This window comes from Equus quagga, chromosome 13 (assembly GCF_021613505.1).
Source record: "Equus quagga isolate Etosha38 chromosome 13, UCLA_HA_Equagga_1.0, whole genome shotgun sequence".
Taxonomy (NCBI): Eukaryota; Metazoa; Chordata; class Mammalia; order Perissodactyla; family Equidae; genus Equus; species Equus quagga.
In genome coordinates this window covers 61,990,807-62,010,289 of record NC_060279.1, presented here as the reverse complement: position 1 = coordinate 62,010,289, position 19,483 = coordinate 61,990,807, and the positions used below count along the sequence as shown (strand labels likewise).

Sequence of the window (19,483 nt, the reverse complement as noted above, 5' to 3'; positions counted from 1 at the left end):
TCCCAACACCAGGGTCCTAACCTGGGCTGAGCGAAGGTCTGACACCCTGGGCAGGGCAAGAGACTCCTAACCTGGAGTCTGTGACCCCATCGGGGATCCACGAACTCTTGAAAGGGTGGGAAAAAACACCCGACAGGCCCAGACGCCCTTCTCTGAGGCAGAGGTTCCTCAGCTTTTATCAGATTCAGGCTGGGACAGGGCCAGAAGGTGGGGGTATGCCCTCAGGGGGCAGCTTCCGGCTAAAGCCTGAGCCCCAAGGGCTTCAGGGAAGGGTGGAGTGACTCATGAGCAAAGGCCAGGTACAGGAGGGCCCTCCTGTGTGTAGCAGAACAGAGTCTGGGGAGGGGCAACTACTAAGGAGAGAGGGAAGCTACTGTCTTCAGGGCTGGGAGGGATCAGAAGGTCATGGAGGCCGGGAGTGTCAGCCGAGCATGCTGCCTTATAGAAGACTGGGGACCTAGATTCTGGAGGGTTCACAGGAGGGGATTAAATCTCTTTCTTCCATTACAATCTAATTAAACTCCACTTGTGGGATAAGGAACAGCCCTCTGCCCTGCCCACGGCTCAGCCAGGCAGAGGTTAAATAACCGGGAGAGCAGGTGAGAGATACTGGTTTCTTTCCCAACCCCTAGCTACTCCTCCCCATCATGGGGCTTGCAGACAGGGGGACCATCCTCCAGTCATCTGACCTCCACCCCCTCCAAATCTCATCTCCCTTTGCTGAGGTCCACCAAAGACTAGGACAAAGTGGAAAGCAGAAGCTGAATAGTTAGAACTTGGGGGAAGCCACTCCCTCTCCTCAACCAACAGGCCCATGAGGGCTGACAGGGGCAGGCTCAGCTGGAGAGCGAGCTGAGTTCCTGCCAACAGCGGAAAGAGGAGGGCCTGCTCTCCTGCCTCCCAGTTTGACAGGAGGGAGTTTGGGTTAAGATCTAAGACTTGTTGTAAGACCACATGGAACCCATGAACTGCTTTTAGAGTGAGAACTCAATAGGTCTCACGTACTTACATACTCACGTACTTACGGCATGGCCAAGTGGTCAAGAATTCAGGTTCTGAAGGCAGACTCCTGAATTCAAGTCTTGACTCCACTTCTTACCAGCTGTTTGACACTGATTAAGTTACTTAACCTTTTTGGGCTTCCAGTTCCTGTTTTTATAAGCTGGAGCCATTAACTTATCTCTAAGTGTTACTATAAGGATAAAGCGTTTCTTTGTTTTTTTTGATCAAGATTAGCCCTGAGCTAACATCTGCTGCCAGTCCTCCTCTTTTTGCTGAGAAAGACTGGCCCTGAGCTAACATCCGTGCCCATCTTCCTCTACTTTATATGTGGGACGCCTACCACAGCATGGCGTGCCAAGCAGTGTGTATGACCGCACCCGGGATCCGAACTGACAAACCCTGGGCCGCCAAGGCAGAATGTGCGCACTTAACCGCTGCGCCACCGGACTGGCCCAGGATTAAGTGTTTATTAAAAGTGCTCACAACAGTGCCTGGCGCTCAGTGAACGCTCACATTTGCCAAGTCTACCATGGCAACCCCAGGACTCCAAAACAGAACAATAGAAAACCTATCTCACTGGGACTTTTCTGTTTAGAACAACAAGGATGAGAAACACAAGAGGAAATGACTGCCAAAGGGCTCGAGCTGCTCCTCAGGTGGAGGGACTCTTGAAGCCAGCAGCCACGCTCGCGGCATCAGTCCATGTCTGGTGAGTGCTGGGGGGACAAGCAAGGGGCTGTGGAGGAGGACACTAGGAGGAGCATGGCGAGCAGGATAGGAGTGCCGGGATAGCCACATACCTTATTAACTGCTTTTGGTCAGGGCAGCAGTGACAAAACAAACATAATTGCTGTCAGAGACCAAGTGAACACAAGGGACTCAGCTCCTACAAGTGACAGTGACTCAATGAGAGGGGGAGAGGCCTTCCGTTTGTTCAAGCCTGTCTCTGTGCTCCAGACAGCATGACACTCCATGGGCGCTCAGGAAATGCTAAAAGCTCATAATGAGGAATAAGCCCCGCCTGCTCCAGTAGCACAGGATGAGGACCTGCCAGGCTGCACCTCCCAGTGCTGCCACAAGGCTCCTCTCAGTTTTTAAAAGACAAGATCCTGACCAAAAGCAAGAGAGGGCTCTGTGCTTGCTGAGCTGGGCAGCAGCAGATGGGGCGATGCCAGCCCAGGTGTGGAAAGGGAATAGATCATTTTACTCCCGTTCCTACTACGGCTTAGCAGTGGGGAAGAGTGCTGCAGACGGGTCAGTTAACTTCCCCATCAGTTCTCTGGTGCGGAGGAAGAGTGAGAACCCGCTCCTGCCAAAGGCTTTATATTTAATAGAGTCACACAGGATCTATCTCCGGCTAGGCAATGGGAGATCCTTTTTCAGCCTTAACTCCCATCAGACTGTCACTTTTCTTACCCCTCTCCCCATCCAAAACAAACCCACTTTTAAACTTTCAATTTGAATGTATATAATGAGAAATGAAAAGCTATGCTTAAGATATAAATGCTCACTGTGCTGCAAAGAGATTTTCTATTATAGTTTATAAAAGTTACATGCCCAGTTTCTGCTAAGAGAGTACTCTGGCCCCTGTGGGGGGCCAGCCCATGGATGGGACGGAAACTCAACGCTCCAACAGCCTCAGGCCACTAATATTCAGTCCAAGAAGCTGACTGCCTGAGTCCCGAGGCTCAGATGATGTCTTCCTGGGAGACCTGACTGCATGGACAGTACAAGCTAGCCAAAGGCTACATACGTCTTGTCCTTTGTTACTTCTCACTGAAAACTGGTAAGTTGGAATTCTGGTTAAAAAACCCTGTAATTAGTGGCTGAAACTTTCACCTAAAATGAGTTTGCCAAAGCAATCTGCCCCAGAAATGGCCAGCAGCAGCAGGATGATGTTTCATTAATGCATAAACTTCCCACTGACTCTTTCCATCCTGCTTCCTGTGGTGCTAGCAAGCAGCTCCGCTATACAGGTGTCTCTCTCCACACCTCGTGGTTGTACATGTCTCGCCTCTCAAATGAACTTCTCTAAGGCAGACTGGGCCCCACTTCCCTCTTTTCCCCTGTACTTGGCAAAGCTTGAGGTACTGATCCCAGCCCTCTTTCAGCTGCGATCGTGAGGACACAGCTTTCCATCAGCCCTTTCTACTTGAAGCTCTGTGGCCCAACCCCCTCTGCCATGGGGAACCCACTCCAAAGATGGACCATGGAGGCTGGCAGCTGTCATCCACTCACCTCTCAACTCATACTTTCAGGGAGTTAAAACTTATAGCAGGATGCACTCAATATCCCATCATCTGCCAAGATCATCTCCCATAGCTAGAGAATAAGTGGCCATCTGAGGGAAAGGAGGAGGCCTGCACCCCCGAGGCTGTGGATGCGGAGTGCCCTGGGCTCCTCATTAGGCAGGAATCACACATGACAGCGTGTGGAGCACTTGTTAATCCGTTATGATTTATTAGCTGTACAGCAGTAGATCCTCCTCCCCAGCTCTCGACCCCATCACATATTTTATTACAGGTCTCTTGTTGGCATCCTAAAATAATGAAAAATATCACACAGTACAGCTAAGTACAAAATGCATCAACCTAGAGTCTGATAGCTAACTGATGGCTCTCTTAAAAGCAATACACAGAAGAAAAAAGTGTTTGAAATCAGCAAGACTGAGGCTCTCTAAAAAACACATTTTAAACGTGTGACAGTTCATGTGCAAGAATCACTTTTTAGTTGGTTTTGCTTCACATTATTATTATTTTTTGAAGATCCAAAGTTTAAATTACTGACCTAGTGAATTTCCTGGCCCAGCTTTTAAGGGCTGCTGTGACCCGCTCATAATCACCCTTCTGCTTTAACAGAGGATTTACAGAACACAAACAATTCAGCTACAAACAGAGCAAAGAAAATGTCGATGGGAAATCATAACTGAAAGTTAATTGTACAAGGTTCAAATGCTGGCTCCGCGGGCTGGAATTCACGATCTCCCGTGTGGGGTCCATCCCCAGCGGCAGCAGTCTGGGTGCCGTTCTGCTACATGATTGTGATCCAATTTCTTGTCAACACTGACACACTACAGAGTCTGTGGTAACTTAATTTGCAAGTAATTAAAATGCTGGGTTTTCTTACACTGCACTTCTTTTCAACCTCTTAATTAATGGAAAAGATTAAAATGTAAAAAAAGGTTATTTACAAGCTTGACCATACCAGAAACTTTGCCAAGAAAGAGGCAAAGCCTTCAGACAGAAACCAATCGTAGCATGCCATACTACTGGTGTGCAGCTGACTCCAAAGCAAAGGGAGCCAGGGAAAAGCAAAAGCAAAAACCAGTTTAAAAGTCTAAGTCCTTCCCAAGTCTGCATTTACAATTAAAAACTCTCCTGGGAAGAAGACCATAGAACTCTGGGAAACCTGGCGGCCATTCTGGAGTGGTTTACCATAGCAAGAGAGAGGGTTCAATGTCTCTGTCTCCTAAGAAAACCAGTTAGGCGTCAACACTGTCCTCAGCACTTCACAGTAAACCCTCAGGGACTCAGAACATTCCATGATTTGCTAACATCAAACAGCAAGTTCTAGTTAAATCACATTTTTCTAACATCATCCTTGAAGTTTTAGTTCTCAGTATGTTTGGTAAAATGGTGTAAAATGATGCTTTTCCCAAAGCCAAAAGAAGAAAGGAGGGAGAAAATTTAAGATGTGGGCCGTTTAAACACAGCCCAGAGAAGTCCTGGCGATGAGCGAGGCCCCGCCATCACCGGTCCATCATGCTGAGGATCATCTCGGGTGTGAGGTCTCCATTGGGGGCGTCTGTGGCAGCTGGCTGGGCCTCCTCTTCTTCCCCCTCCACGGGCTCTGCATCTGGCTCTTTTTTGACTTCAACTATAATGTTCTCAATTGCACCTGTATTCTGGTCTTCAACCTGAATGATGGCTGTTGCTGGCAAAGAGGAGCAGGAAGAAAACAAACATTCTATTAAAGCCCCCAAGCATTGCACGGGTCCTCTCAGACTTGATGCTAAATGGATGTCAGCAATACAGGAAAGCGTTAGTAGTGATACAGAAAAAGTTAATAAAAAAAGACTTAATGACCTAAAATGTGGCTATACATAAAGCTCCAATATTCTAGAAACTATCAAAGAACAAAATGCTGACATTCCATCTTCATATGCCTCCCAAATTACATATTAAGAGCCTTAATTTTCCCTATGTCATAAGTGTGGGCTTTACACTAGTGTGAGACAGCCAAAAGATGCGGACACTGTGTGACTAGAAGTACGTCACCGAGTGTGTGATGTAGGTCCATTTTAGAGGTGACCCCACCCATTGTAAGAACCTGACATTTTTGATTCTGAAGCTCTCCCACACCCAGGGCCCTCCCAGCAGTTTGTTCACTCAAGTGTGTGTAGGTGAAATGGTTCCCAGGATCGATAGTTAACCAGTCCTCTGTGAGAGACATCTATACGTGGGGTTCAGGGAATGAATTAAAAAAAAAAAAGATTAAATCCTGCATTTGTTAAAGAAAAACAAAAACAAAACAAACTGCTAGCTTTTAGAAGATCTGGAGTGAGGCATGAGTAGTCCCCCAGAGCCTGCTGTCACAAAGGCCACGGCCACTACAGGAGTGTGAGGTGGAGGACCAACACCTTCCTTTATGTCCTCTCCAAAATCAGAAGGCCAGCAATTGAATCCACAGGCCTGGACTTCTGAGGAGGGATAATCTCAGCACAGAGATTGCTTTACCCCTCCACCCTTTAAAATATGGCTCTTTTCCACTCATTACCATATCAGTGCTGACAGTGACTTTGGTTTGTTTGCAAAACCCTCCCACAGTCACAGTACCCATCTTGCAGAACATAAGTACCCTTCTACTCTGGAGTTTTTCTCACCAAAATGTTAAGAGGCCCCTGGAGACTTCCTCAGATGTTCCCCAGTAAAAACTAAAAAAATTACTTCCTGAGAGTTTGTTCCTGGCGAGACCTTTACTTGTTCTCAGGGCTTAGTTCCCATCTCCGCAAAGAGCAAAGACAGGTTTGGCTCCCCTATGTGCTGGGAGAGGATGCCAGCCTACTGAGCTGAGACAAGTAACTTACGCTGGGTCTGTTTGGGCTGGTTGGTTCTGCCAGGGGGGCGTCCTCTCCGCTTCTTGGCGGGTGGTGGGGCTGGGGTAACAGGCTGAGGCTCTGGCTCAGGTTCAATTTCCACGGCAGGCTCCTCCTCATCCTCATTGTCATCCAGGTCTGGCTCAGCATTTTCTTCTCATAAAAACAGGAAGAACAGGTGGTGGGGCAAGGAGAAGAGCGGTGGAACAAAAAACAACACAAATAATCACATATTCTGTAAAGTCTAGTGATATATTTATTTTCATTATTAAAAGCCCATCTTAAAAATGCTTTTCCTGAAATTTCTGCTATCAAAATTAACAGAGTAAACTCATATTGTGGCAGAATAAGCAAATCAACTTGAATACTATTATTCATATTTTATGTGGATTAGATACTATTTTTTTCTTTATAAAACCACCAAGGGTTTAAGCTGAAAATAAAATAAGTCATTCCCTCCACCTTTTATACAAGGATAAAACAGGACATTAAGCCTGAGAGGAACCCCTGAAATGGACCCCTGAAGATGTGGTCCTGCTTATTTCTAAGTGAGTGGAAGGGGTGTGTGTGTCTATTTGTCAGGGAGCAAGACAGAAGTTCTCATGCATTGGGAGCTCCTATTTACTAGGATAAGAAGCAAGAGTTCTTTTAAGACTATTATTGATGAGTTTTTTCTAAGGTCAAATTTTTGGTCTTAATTTTTTCCCAGCTGTACCAGACCCAATGGGTCATTCTTAACTCCCTTACCTTCTCCCTAATATCAAAATCACATAAAAGGAGACAGAATTATTGTAAGAAGAATACTGATGAGGAGCCTGATGATAATGTGGCTTGGAGTCTCAGATCTCTCAGTAGGCAGGTGTGTGACCTAGGACAATGGCCACACTGAACCTCAGTTTCCTTGTGAAATCACTAAAGCACTCTCAACCTACTTACTAGTGATCGAGGATCAAAAGCACTGAGATAACACGCGTAATCATGCTCTGTAACCTACACTCTATTACACAAACATAGCTGTTATTTACACTGTATATCACAATTTAAAAATTCTCCATTATTCCATTTAGGCTTCATTACTTCATTTAATAAGAGGTGTTAGACTCATTTTATAGAAAAAGTGAGAAGCTAAGTAATTTGTAAAGCACAAGCTAAGCCACAGCTAGTGGAATTCAAATCTCTGACCTCCGTTTGGGGCTGTTCTGCTGCCCACACCTGCAGGCAGCCAAAGAGCTTGTTATCCCTCCCCCAGTGCCATGGCACGAAATGTACCCCGCTCGCCTGTCTCCAAGAGCACAGGTTACAAGCACATTCTCTTTCTCTGGAACCAAATGTTTAAATTTAGAAATCTTTGGGTAAATGCCTGATCTTGAGGACAAAATGCCTTATTTGTCAAGCAACTGAAATTCTAAGTGAAAATGTGGGGAACATACTGGTACGTGGCAGTGTGTCAAGAACGACATGGTTCCCTGTTGAACTTATTCAAGCCCCCTCCCTATTGCCTAAGTTGGCCCAATGCCTAGAAAACTAAACAAATTTAGTCAGAGTTGGGGGGAAAAAGCACACAAAGAAGGTTAATAGGGTCAAAGGATTATTGACTTGGAGACATTTTGGCAAAAAGCCTTGAAAATAGCAGTAGACTCTGCTGGTCAACCTTGGCAGATGGCCAACAGGCAGCAAATTTGGGAGGGGACAAATATGACTGCATGGCCTTCGTAAGCAGTGTGATGGAAAGCCCAGACTTTTCAGGGTGATAAAGAGACGGTGGGTATGAGGCCCAGAACCAAAACCAAACTGTGCTCTACAAACCAGTCGTGAAGACAAAAGGAGGGATTGTAGAAATGTATTAGGAAATTGTCAATGAACACTTCAGCTGAAATGCTTCTGGTGAAGTACAATTAGGGAGTGAAGCTGGTCTTGTTGGGGGATGAACCACAGAAGTGAACAAGGCAGTACCATGGGAAAAAACGATACGGGACACCGTCTCTGGCATGAGGCTCTGCAACTAAGAGCAACTACAGGGATCCTCCAGCTCAAGGTTATCTGTTGATCTCTGGTAACATGTGGGGCCTTCTGACATTCCTTGGCAACTCCCAACAGACCAGTCGTTAATTTCTTAGTGAAACTAAGGGATTCCAGAAAGTCTCTCAGTAGAGTGGTGTGCTTTTATAAAAATCAAGGAAACTGACATTTTAAAGGAGGCATTCACTTAAAAGCCAGAGAATGAAGACACTGCTTAAAACAGATCTTCCACTAAAAAAGGCAGCAAAAAATAAACTATTCTTATGCTTACTGGATGAATATTCTCCCAAGAAATGAATAAAAAAGTGAAGGACTTGTTAAAATGTGCAAAAAATAAAAGGGACCTTTTCACAGATCTAAATATAAAACATGTAGTATTTTCATGAGCAAGTCTTACAATAAAACCAGTAAAGTGACTCAAATGATCTAATACATCCAATTTTCAAAAATGCCATTCCCTCCCCGCTATTTCTACTAACAAGCAGTGCAGAAAACAAAACAAGGAATCCCTAGAAATACAGTAGGCACCATCTACGTCTCTCTAGTCTGATGCTGCTTCTGGGGAAGTTTATTCCCCAACACAAAACCCCTCTATATCCACAAAAAGCTTAAATCTTTAGTCACAAATGTGCCTTCTCAACTGGGTGCCAGCAGCCCAAGTGTCCACATTATAGAACCTAACACTTTGGAACAAGTTTGTATAATCAAATGTGACTCCTACACAACCAACAGTCGTTGTTGTCCCTCCCTCTTTATGAGTCTAGCACCTCAAAGCATACCTTCTGCCTGGATTTCATGACTAGAAAGGCAAAAACACCCCAAAGAGCATCAAGGAGAGGAAAACAGGCAAAGTTTTATATTATAAATGGAGCAATTAAGATAGGAAGAGAAAGGCTGACCTTCATGGATTTGATCAACACATCTCAAGGCTAGGCTGACACAGGCAGTCAAACCAGAAGTTGGTCAGGATGCTTAAGCAACCTTCTTCATGTCCATTAGATTCATTGCTCAAATCTAGAGCATCTTCCTAAATGTAAAAGTTATGAACATAGAAAAGAAACTCCGCTGGCCTCAGAATATCACTAATCTGAGTAAACTGAGTAAAGATAATTTTGCTTTGGCTTTAACTGAACAAAACAAATAAGATATTATTAAGCAATGAAATGCCATGAGGAAAAAAAAAAATTTGCCCCAGGAACAAACTAATTGCCATTGTAAATATATACACACGTTAGGAGGATTAGAGGTTTAAGGGAAGCAAGAGTGATTGGCCTCTCTCTATATCCCAGCATATACATACATAAATATACTGGAAACTGGGTAGCAAAATCTGCCATGTGTAACTAAACTAAGAAACAAGTCACCTACCACTGTCAGAGGAATCTTCTTTTTTAGATCGCATCTTTCTTTTTCTTCCACGTTTACTTTTCTTTGTTTCTCCTCCATTTTCCCCTTCTACACCATCTGGACCAGCACAATTATCAGCATGTCTTGCCATGGTATTCTAACAAAAGAAACAAAACCCTTTCACATTATTTAAAAAGTTAAGCTCAGAAGTGGAAGTTCTCTTTATTTATATGGGGTATCCATATTAAGTCTGAATATCCTCGCATCTTAGTATTTGCTAAGGAAGTCCTGAACATGCTCTCCTTAGTCATGGGAAGTGGTCTCCATCTGGAGGAGGGGAGAGGGAGAGAAGAGAGGAAGAGAGAGGAGGGAGGGAAGGAGAGGAGAGAATCCCTTAGAAGATAAGGCTGGGTCCTCTGAGCAAGGGCTCAGCAGCCTAGCAGCCTGCAGGCAGGAGGAGCAGGGGAAGATCAGATCAGTTCCTTATCTCGTGACTAACGTGGCCCCAAGGGAAGGTCCAGGACAGACCCATTCAAAGATAGGGAGTTCCTCATCAGCAGAAGGGTTCACACATGGATAGAAAACCTCAAGGTGGGGATGACTGGCCCTTTCCAAGCAGAGGGCATCTCTATGGTTATAAGTTCAGTGGGAAAAAAGTGCCCTGCTTTGCAGTAGAAGATCAAGAATACGATATTAAGAACTATAACAGGAGAAGTAAAGTCCTGACTCTTACCCGGCGTGTAAATGTTTTCCCGCACTTAGAACAGACGAAGGCCGCAGGAACAAAGTTGGGGTCATGATAGCGTTTGAAGTGCATGTCGAGGAGCTGTTTCTGGCGGAAGGTCTTGTCGCAGTGGCTGCAGGCATAAGGCTTCTCCCCAGTGTGAGTGCGCTTGTGCATGATCATGTGCCTCTCCTGAAAAAGAGCAGGGTGGGAAGAGGCCTCAGAGCCTGTTACAGGGCTGCTACCTCAGACACCAGCTGTGTACATGTGGATGACAAGCCTTTCTCTCCCAAGGATCTAGGCTCAGAACTGCTCATCGAGATGATGTTATCTTTACTGGGGTGCAAAAGTGCTTCCATAAATCCTAGTGCATATCTGCTCACTCCTGTTGGGCTGCTTCTCTAGATCACTCCCAAGCATCAGGCCCCAGGACCAGATTCTTCCCTTTTCTCAAGTCCTGGACTTAATTCCCAGTTTTGAGAAAGAAGCCAGTAGTCTGCCTGGGTGGGTAGGGGGTAAGCTGTGACTAAATAAAACATCAGCTGGAGACTGAGATAATACAATCTAGGAGTAGGACCTTTGTGACATTCCTCATAAATCAGTTTGAAAATCCTAACCTTAAAAACAGCCACCATACAAGGTATATAAAAAACCTCTGATAAAACCTGACATCAACTAGTTTCTAACTATGAAGATCTCTACCTGTCTGCAAGCATAATCACACTGGTCACACTTAAAGCGCTTCTCGTTCTTGTGTGACTTCTGATGCTGGATGAGGGCATAACGCTCATGAAAAACAGCATCGCAGTATCGGCATTTCTTGCCTTGCTCAATATAGGAATGCTGCTTTCTCAAGTGGACACCTGAAAGCAAAATACAAAGCCCAGTCTAAGTTGTGAAAACACAAACAAGCATTTCAACAAGTTAATAATACTTTTCTTTCTGTTTCTTAAAATAATTACTCTGGCTGCTATACGGAAATGAATTACAAGGAGGAATAGCAACAGATGTGGGGAGACCAGTGAAGGTTTTGAAACAGGATAGGTGAGAGAACATGGTGGCCTGGACAACGGTGATAGCAATGGATATGGAAGGAAGGGAGAGAACCGATGAGAGATCTAGGAAGTTGAATCACCAGGATTTAATGACTGAATACAGAGTAAGAAGGAGGAAGGTGTGGGTGTCAGAGATGTCCTCCAGATTTCTGGCTTGGAAAACTGAGAAGACAGTGGGGCCAGTTACCGAGACAAGGAACAGTGGAAGAAGGCTGAAGCCCAAGTTGTGCGTGTTTGTTGTTAGGACGCGGGGCAAAGAGGTTTCAGACTTTCAGTTTTGGACATGCTGAATTTGAAATGCCAATGATATCAAAGCAAGGAGACAGACGGCAAAGGATAGATAGTTATATAAGCCTAACTCAAAAGAAAGATCAGGAGTAGGAACATACATTTAGGAGTTGTTAGGATTTGAGTGAGACCATGGGAGCTGATGAAATCACTTAAGGCAAAAGTAAAGTATGAAAAGGAAGAGTAGGGGCTGGCCCCGTGGCCGAGCGGTTAAGTTCGCGTGCTCCACTACAGGTGGCCCAGTGTTTCCTTGGTTCGAATCCTGGGTGCAGACATGGCACTGCTCATCAGACCATGCTGAGGCAGCGTCCCACATGCCACAACTAGAAGGACCCACAACGAAGAATATACAACTATGTACTGGGGGGCTTTGGGGAGAAAAAGGAAAAAATAAAATCTTTAAAAAAAAAAAAAAGAAAAAGAAAAAGAAGAGTATGGGTCACACTTTAAGAAATCTAACAGTTAAGGCCAGTGAAAGGAAGGATTAAAACAAGAGAAGTCTGAGAAGGAACAGAGGGAGAAATAAGCAAGCCAACACGATGTAGTGCCACGGAGGTCAAGGGAAGAAAGTGTTTTCAGGAGGAGGGCAAAGGCCACTATGAAGAATGCTGCTAAGACATTAAGAGTGATGGGAAGTGGAATGTTCCCTACATTCAGCAATGTGGGGTCATTAGTGATCTTACTAAGAGTCACTTTATAGAGTGATGGGGTATAAGCCAGATGGGAGAGAATCAGGAGCTGAGGAAGGGAGGCCTGTGAGGGATATAACTTCATGAGGGCTGGCTGGGAAGAAGAGCTAAACCTAGAGGGGAAGATTATTTATTTCCTCTACTTTCTATGTGGACACCTACCACAGCATGGTTTCCCAAGCGGTGCCATGTCCGCACCAGGGATCCGAACCTGCGAACCCCCGGCTGGAAAAGTGGAATGTGCACACTTAACCGCTGTGCCACCAGAGCGGCCCCAGGGAAGATTATTTTTAAAGACAGGAAAGAAGTAAGCATGTTTAGAGTTGAGGGGAAAGACCAAAGAGTGAGAAGGTGAAGATGAAGGTAAAGAGACAATACCTGACCATGTAAAGGCTGCCAAGACAACAGGAGAGTGGGATCAAGGGAAAGGCAAAGGGACAGGCCATGGACAAAATGAGTGATATCAACTCTCTAGTACCAGGTGGGGAAAGAGAGGATGAATACAGAGGCAAGTAGGTTTGTAGGTTTGGTAACAGGAAATATGCAGTTTTGATCTGTTGCCTTTTTTTTTTCTGAAGTAGAAAAAGAAGTCACTTACTGAGACCAGGGAGGCAGAGAGTAAAGGGGACGAACAGTAGAGGTTTAAAAAAAGTTAAGAGTGATTTACCCAAATCTGTCATGGCACCTCTCACATAGCAGGCACCCAAACATTTATGGAACGAATGAACAAACAAAGTCACTGTGGAAAATGGGAGCACACCTGACAAGGCCAAACAGCTGGACTGTGCAGGAGCAACAAGAGCCCAGCTGCATTGGGATCATGAATTTACGGTGCTGCCAATCTGCTTCAGTCACGGTACTAGCACTATCACACCACTTCAAGAGGGCCGGTTCTGAAGACTGGAGACGAGGACAGCGAAAGGGATGGCTCTGACTTCTCACTCTCTACACACCTTCATTAAATGAAGACCTTTATATGTGCATATATTATTTCAAATAATTTTTAAACCTCAACTTTCCCATTCTGGTCCTCTGATAGAGACCAAACTAACAGTAATATAAAAGACTTTTTCTTTCATATGTTCTTATTAAATACTTGTAAAAACAATCCTGTAAGGAAGGTATTATTCCAATATATCAGTTGAGGACAAAAAGAAAAAGAAGCTTAGAGCAGTAAGTATTCAGAGGTCAGCCTTCACTCCAGCAGGTCTGTCTCCAAAGCCCATGCTTTCCTGTGTCACAAAGTAGTAATTTTTTTTTAACTGAAGTGTAACGAAGCGATGAATTTTAATTACTGCGTATCAGAGTGAATCAGGCCTGCTTTAAAGAGGAACACAAACTTCTTTAGGACTGCTTTTGGGAGATTATTACTTGACAGCTCCTAGGCAATTAAGTGTCTCATAAAGACCTTATTATACAAGGTCTAAGAGTGATCACGCAAGTATAAAATACCCAGGGTGTTGTTTATATCATAAACATATCATAAAAGTGAATAACTAAAAAAATTGAGGGGCTGGCCCTGTGGTGTAGTGGTTAAGTTTGGTACGCTCTGCTTTGGTGGTCCAGGTTTGTGGGTTCAGATCTCAGGGGTGTACCTCAGCCACACTGTGGTGGAGACCCACATATAAAGTGGAGGAAGACTGGCACAGATGTTAGCTCAGGGCTAATCTTCCTCAAGCCAAAAAAGAAAAAAAAAAAAAAAAGAGACAGATTGGTAACAGATGTTAACTCAGGGCTAACCTTCCTCAGCAAAGACAAAAATTTGAACAATCCAGACAATAACCTAATAGCTCACACATATTTCAATGAGATGTCATTGGTTTAGATTTTAGTTTCTATATGATGAGAAGAGTAAAACTCTTTCATTTACCTGAGGACAGTGCCTCTTAAATCTTTCTAACGAAGTCCTCTTAACAGCAGAGTAGGATGAACACATGACCCATGGGTCTTATGTGGAGCCCAAAGTCCTCTGCTTCAAACTCACGGTTTCATCTTAAAAATATATGTCAGTCTGCACTTTGCTCAATATAGTCATATTAATATAAAAATGTTTTAAGACACCAGTTAAATTGTATAATTTTACTCAAAACCTTTTGGGTAGGGACCGGCCCGGTGGTGCAGCGGTTAAGTGCGCCTGTTCTGCTTTGGTGGCCCAGGGTTCACTGGTTCAGATCCCAGGTGTGGACATGGTACTGCTTGGCATGCCATGCTGTGGTAGGTGTCCCACATATAAAAAAAAAGTAGAGGAGGATGGGCACGGATGTTAGCTCAGGGCCAGTCTTCCTCAGTGAAAAGAGGAGGATTGGCAGCAGTTAGCTCAGGGCTAATCTTCCTCAAAAAAAAAGAAAACAAAAAAAAAAACACAAAAAAACCCAAAAAACTTTTGGGTAAAACCAATGCTGCAGAAACACAGGCCACGTTTATGCTGTGGCTTGCGAGATTGCTGATATGACCTGAGTACTCACATATTCCTCAGTGTAAGAAACACCTGTGGGGACTCAAGAGGACTCAAGCCCAGCTTTGCCACTCAAAAGCTGTGCTGTGCAGCTTTGGACAAGACACCTGTGTGAGCCTTAGGTTCATCACCTATAAAGCTAGAATACATACTGCATATGCCTTGATGACTTCATATGGTTGTTGAGAAGATCAAATGAGTAAAAGAGTAAAAGAAAAGTGAAAGACAATTTGTAAAGTACAAAAATTCATCCAAATGTAAAAATGTTCAAAAAAATAATACTCAAGGAGAAATGCATTTTGGACAGAGAACAGACTAGGGCAATATTTTTATCTCTTTTAAATAAGAAAAACAAGGGGAGAAATTCAGGTGACCTATCTTTAAGTATGGATTATATTAAAATTTCTAATGCTAAACTTTGCCTCTATATAAACTCTAGCTTAATTACACGCAGAAATATAATTATCACCAAACCAATGAAACAGTCCAATTACTTAGAGAAAGGACAAATGTTCTGAAAAAACTGAAGTAGACTGACCTTAGTTTGGATCATACTATGTCACTTCCCTATTTAACATTACCCATGAAGGCTACTAATTAAAGGTATACTCTGTTTCCTCTCATTACAGCTCCTGTTAATTTATAGATGAGCTATATTCAGGAAAGAATCTTGTGGCCTGACTGTAGTAGGCGAAAGAAGAGACAGAAAAAAATAGCAGCTAATCAATGGCTTTTATTGAGTGGCAGGCCATTCACATACACAAAATGGGTTAGAAAAGGAAGTTATTCATCATCTTCATTTTTTCAAAAATCCTTGAAGACATTTTTTTCATTTTCCACTTATTTACTTACCCAAATCACTTTTTCGGGCTATGACAGTGTCACAGTGGGGACAGTGAAATTTGGCCACATTTTCTGTGTGCTTCTGTAAAATGTGCATCTTCATGGTACCACTTTGGGTGAACCGAGCGTGACAAATATAACATTCATAAGGTTTTTCTCCTTAAAAGGAAATACAGAATGAAGAAATTAGATGAAATGACTAAATACTATCATTTAATTGGAGGGGTATTCAGGTGGCAGGTATGCTATGCTGCAGAGAATTTACAGGTATTACTTAGGAAGGCTGAGGCTCAAGCCCACGGCTTGGCTCATGCCAATCTTCAGAGATGGCAAACAAGCCCTGATCTGATGCCACCACCTCTGCTCTGCCCTGCCCAGCTTCGCCATGGAGTCCTTTCACATTGGAAAAAGCAGTTCCTACAGCAATGCTTACTTCCGGGGGAGAGTAGATGGGATGACAGGAGGACCTACCAGTTTTTCTTTTTAGGACAAGACAGTACTTAGGAAAACTGAACAAGTTGGGTTAATCTACTCAGACTTCTTCTAACAGTACAAACTGTCTATTCTCCAATGTATATTCACAACAATGAATTCAGAAGATATGCCAGAGAAGCATTTGTCAATTATATACTACTTTCATTCTAGTTTCCATTCAGGTAAGCAATAGGGCTCGTGGTGGTTCACAGGGTCCCATGGGATCCACTGAAAAGTAGCTCATTAATACAAGAAGGAGGCGAGAAGTCCTACCTGAATGGGTTCTCATGTGCCTTTTCAGCTTGTATGTGTCCCTGCTGGCATAACTGCACAAGCTGCACTGGAACGGACGCTCTCCAGTATGAGAGCGAATGTGACGTTTTAATTTGCTGACCTGAAACACGAAAGCAACCCGATAGCATACTTTGTTGACACAGAATGTAACGTGAGTGCTGTGGGTTAAGCACAAAAGCTTGTTTTTGGGCACTGAAGTTCAGAATACAGAAAAAGTCCGAAAGATAATATTTCTCCTCTTTGTTATTTATAATCTTTGTTTCTTAAATCCATAACATAATCCAAAGGAAGAGGGTAAATGAATAGGAGAATAGATAAGTCAATATTGGTCATTATTAATAACTGTCTAAGTTGGTTAATACTATTCCCTCTACTCCTATAAATGTTTAAAGTTTTCCATAACAGTTTTTAAATAATCTATGCTTACTTATAGGTCAATTTTATTCCAAATTTTGAATCTGAGTTAATAAGCACCTATTTTAATTCATCTTCCTATCATTAGCACTTCCCAGACTGGCCAGGCTTCACAAGGGCCTCTCATTTACCTTCCTCACTAATGACTATGTTTTTTGTATCCTGCTGTGTACCTTTCCAACAAAATGGTGACTTTCTAACTCGATGTTAAGAAATGCTTTGAATGCGCACTACTGTTTGATTTGAAAAATTATTTATTTATTTTTTGAGGAAGATTAGCCCTGAGCTAACTACTGCCAATCCTCCTCTTTTTGCTGAGGAAGACTGGCCCTGAGCTAACATCCATGCCTATCTTCCTCTACTGTATACGTGGGACGCCTGCCACAGCATGGCTTTTGCCAAGCGGTGCCATGTCTGCACCTGGGATCCAAACCTGCGAACCCCGGGTTCCAGAAGTGGAATGTGCGCACTTAACCACTGTGCCACAGGGCCGGCCCTGAAAATTTTTTTTTTTTTTTAAAGATTTTATTTTTTCCTTTTTCTCCCCAAAGCCCCCTGGTACGTAGTTGTAATATTCTTCGTTGTGGGTCCTTCTAGTTGTGGCATGTGGGACGCTGCCTCAGCGTGGTTTGATGAGCAGTGCCATGTCCACGCCCAGGATTCGAACCAACGAAACACTGGGCCGCCTGCAGCAGAGCGCGCGAACTTAACCACTTGGCCACGGGGCCAGCCCCCCTGAAAATTTTTTTTAAAGTTCCAGTTTTAACAATAAGAAAACCCTCCTGTACTTGTGAGTGCTACACAGCAAGTTTTCACACACTGTAATGGTTAAACAATGCTGTCAGCAGCATTACTAATTCTCTTTGCAAGATTCGCCTACTTATCATACATTAAATTCCTATATGCACTTATATATGAAATTCTGTTCCAATGAGCTACTTATTCTTGCTCCGATATCACGCTGTCTTCATTTACTAAGGAGTTTCACCACATCAACTGCACAAACCTCTCATTCTTGTCTCAAATTTTTCTTAGTCATTCATGTTTACTCTTCCAGTTGAAATTTACAATCAACGTGTAATGTCTCTTCATTTATTCATGTCCTTTGGAAAAGTCTGTCAAGTTTTCTTCACACCATCAAATGTTTGTTGTTGTTCAGTTTATCCCTAAGTCATTTTATTGCTATTAGAATTTGAATCTGTTTCCTACCATTGATAGTATTAAGTAAGTTACTGATTTCTGTGTACCTATTTTATCTAATCACCCAACTAAACTTAGCTTACAGCTCAAAGTTCTTTAGCTGATTCTCTTGGATTTTCCATGTAAACAAATAAGTCAGCAAGAAACAAGTTTCCTTTTTCCAATTAAAATTCATTTCTTATTTTATTTTATTAGCTAGGATTTCCAAGACAATGTTGAAAACAGTAAGAATGGAATCTTGTTTTGCTCCCCCTAATTTTTTTTCCTTTTCTTTTTGTTCTTCTCCCCAAAGCGCCCCATACATAGTTGTGTATTCTAGGTGTAGGTCCTTCTAGTTGAGCTATGTGGAACGCTGCCTCAGCATGGCCTGACGAGCAGTGCTAGGTCTGTGCCCAGGACCCGAACTGGCAAAACCCTGGGCCACCAAAGCGGAGTGCTCGAACTTAACCACTCGGCCATGGGGCTGGCCCCCTTGTACCAAATTTTAATGGGAATACTTGCAATGTTTCAGAGTTAATTAGGATAGGTTTACTAGAGGTTTCTAGTATATACTCGTTCTAGTAAAGACATTTTCTTTTACTCTTTTTTTTGAGGAAGATTAGCCCTGAGCTAACTACTGCCAATCCTCCTCTTTTTGCTGAGGAAGACTGGCCCTGAGCTAACATTCATGCCCATCTTCCTCTACTTTATACATGGGATGCCTACCACAGCACGGCTTTTGCCAAGTGGTGCCATGTCCACACCTGGGATCCGAACCGGTGAACCCTGGGCCGCCGAGAAGCAGAACGTGCGCACTTAACCACTGTGCCAGCGGGCCAGCCCCTCTTTCACTCTTGCTAGGACTTTAAGCAGTAATGATACTGAGTTTTATAGTTTTTCAGTAATCTAAGAATGATCATAAAGTTTTTCTTTAATCTCTCAATGTAGTACACACCAATAATTTCCTGATGTTGAACTATCCTTGCATTTTAGATACTCTATTTAGTAATCGCTTATCTTTTAAAATATTTTACTAAATATAGTTTAGTAACTTTATTTAGAATTTTTGCTTCTCTATGAGAATAAGATAGTTTTCTTTTTGATAGTATCTTTATCCCGTTTTGGTAACAGGGTAGCCTCAAATAACAAAGGTGATAAATCTCCCATTTTAAAATGCTCTGGGTACAGCTATTTCTTTCTTTCAAGTTTGGTAGAACCTCCCTATAACAACATGTAGAAATGGTTCCCTTTTTTTAATGAGTAAATCTTTCACACTCAATATTTTTGGTGGTGGGGAGGACTAGGAGTGTTACTCTAGTAAGATTTTCTATCTCATCTTAAGTTATTAGCCTTGGTAGTTTATATCCTCATACTGGAATCATGGTCTTCTTAAGAGAGAAACCAACAAGGAGCTGAACACTTACTTCTACGCTGGCATAATCGCACATGGAACACTTAAATGGCTTCTCATGGGTGTGTTTGTAACGACGATGCCGCACCAACTCTCCACTAGTCACAAAGGCCATGTCGCAGTCTGGGCACTTGTGAGGACGAGTACCTAGAGAAAAGAGGGTACAACAGGAAGACAAGATCAAGGGCACAGTC

General features: G+C 43.3%; 1 protein-coding gene across 3 annotated transcripts in view; it reads right to left on the bottom strand.

The window, feature by feature from the left end:
* Nucleotides 1–3,434: 3,434 nt before the first annotated feature.
* The window catches only part of CTCF (CCCTC-binding factor), a 47,767-nt gene continuing 31,718 nt past the window's right edge, over nt 3,435–19,483 (bottom strand). For 2 of the 3 annotated variants that reach the window (XM_046681850.1, XM_046681852.1), the window contains 8 exons: nt 19,303–19,436; nt 16,265–16,385; nt 15,527–15,676; nt 10,890–11,050; nt 10,197–10,379; nt 9,485–9,620; nt 6,089–6,250; nt 3,435–4,935 (listed from right to left, as the gene is read on the bottom strand). In XM_046681850.1, coding sequence (XP_046537806.1) covers nt 4,751–4,935; nt 6,089–6,250; nt 9,485–9,620; nt 10,197–10,379; nt 10,890–11,050; nt 15,527–15,676; nt 16,265–16,385; nt 19,303–19,436 — 1,232 coding nt within the window. In that variant the 3' untranslated portion in view covers nt 3,435–4,750. The remainder of the gene's footprint in view (nt 4,936–6,088; nt 6,251–9,484; nt 9,621–10,196; nt 10,380–10,889; nt 11,051–15,526; nt 15,677–16,264; nt 16,386–19,302; nt 19,437–19,483) is intronic. The other variant, XM_046681851.1, reaches the window with a different exon arrangement.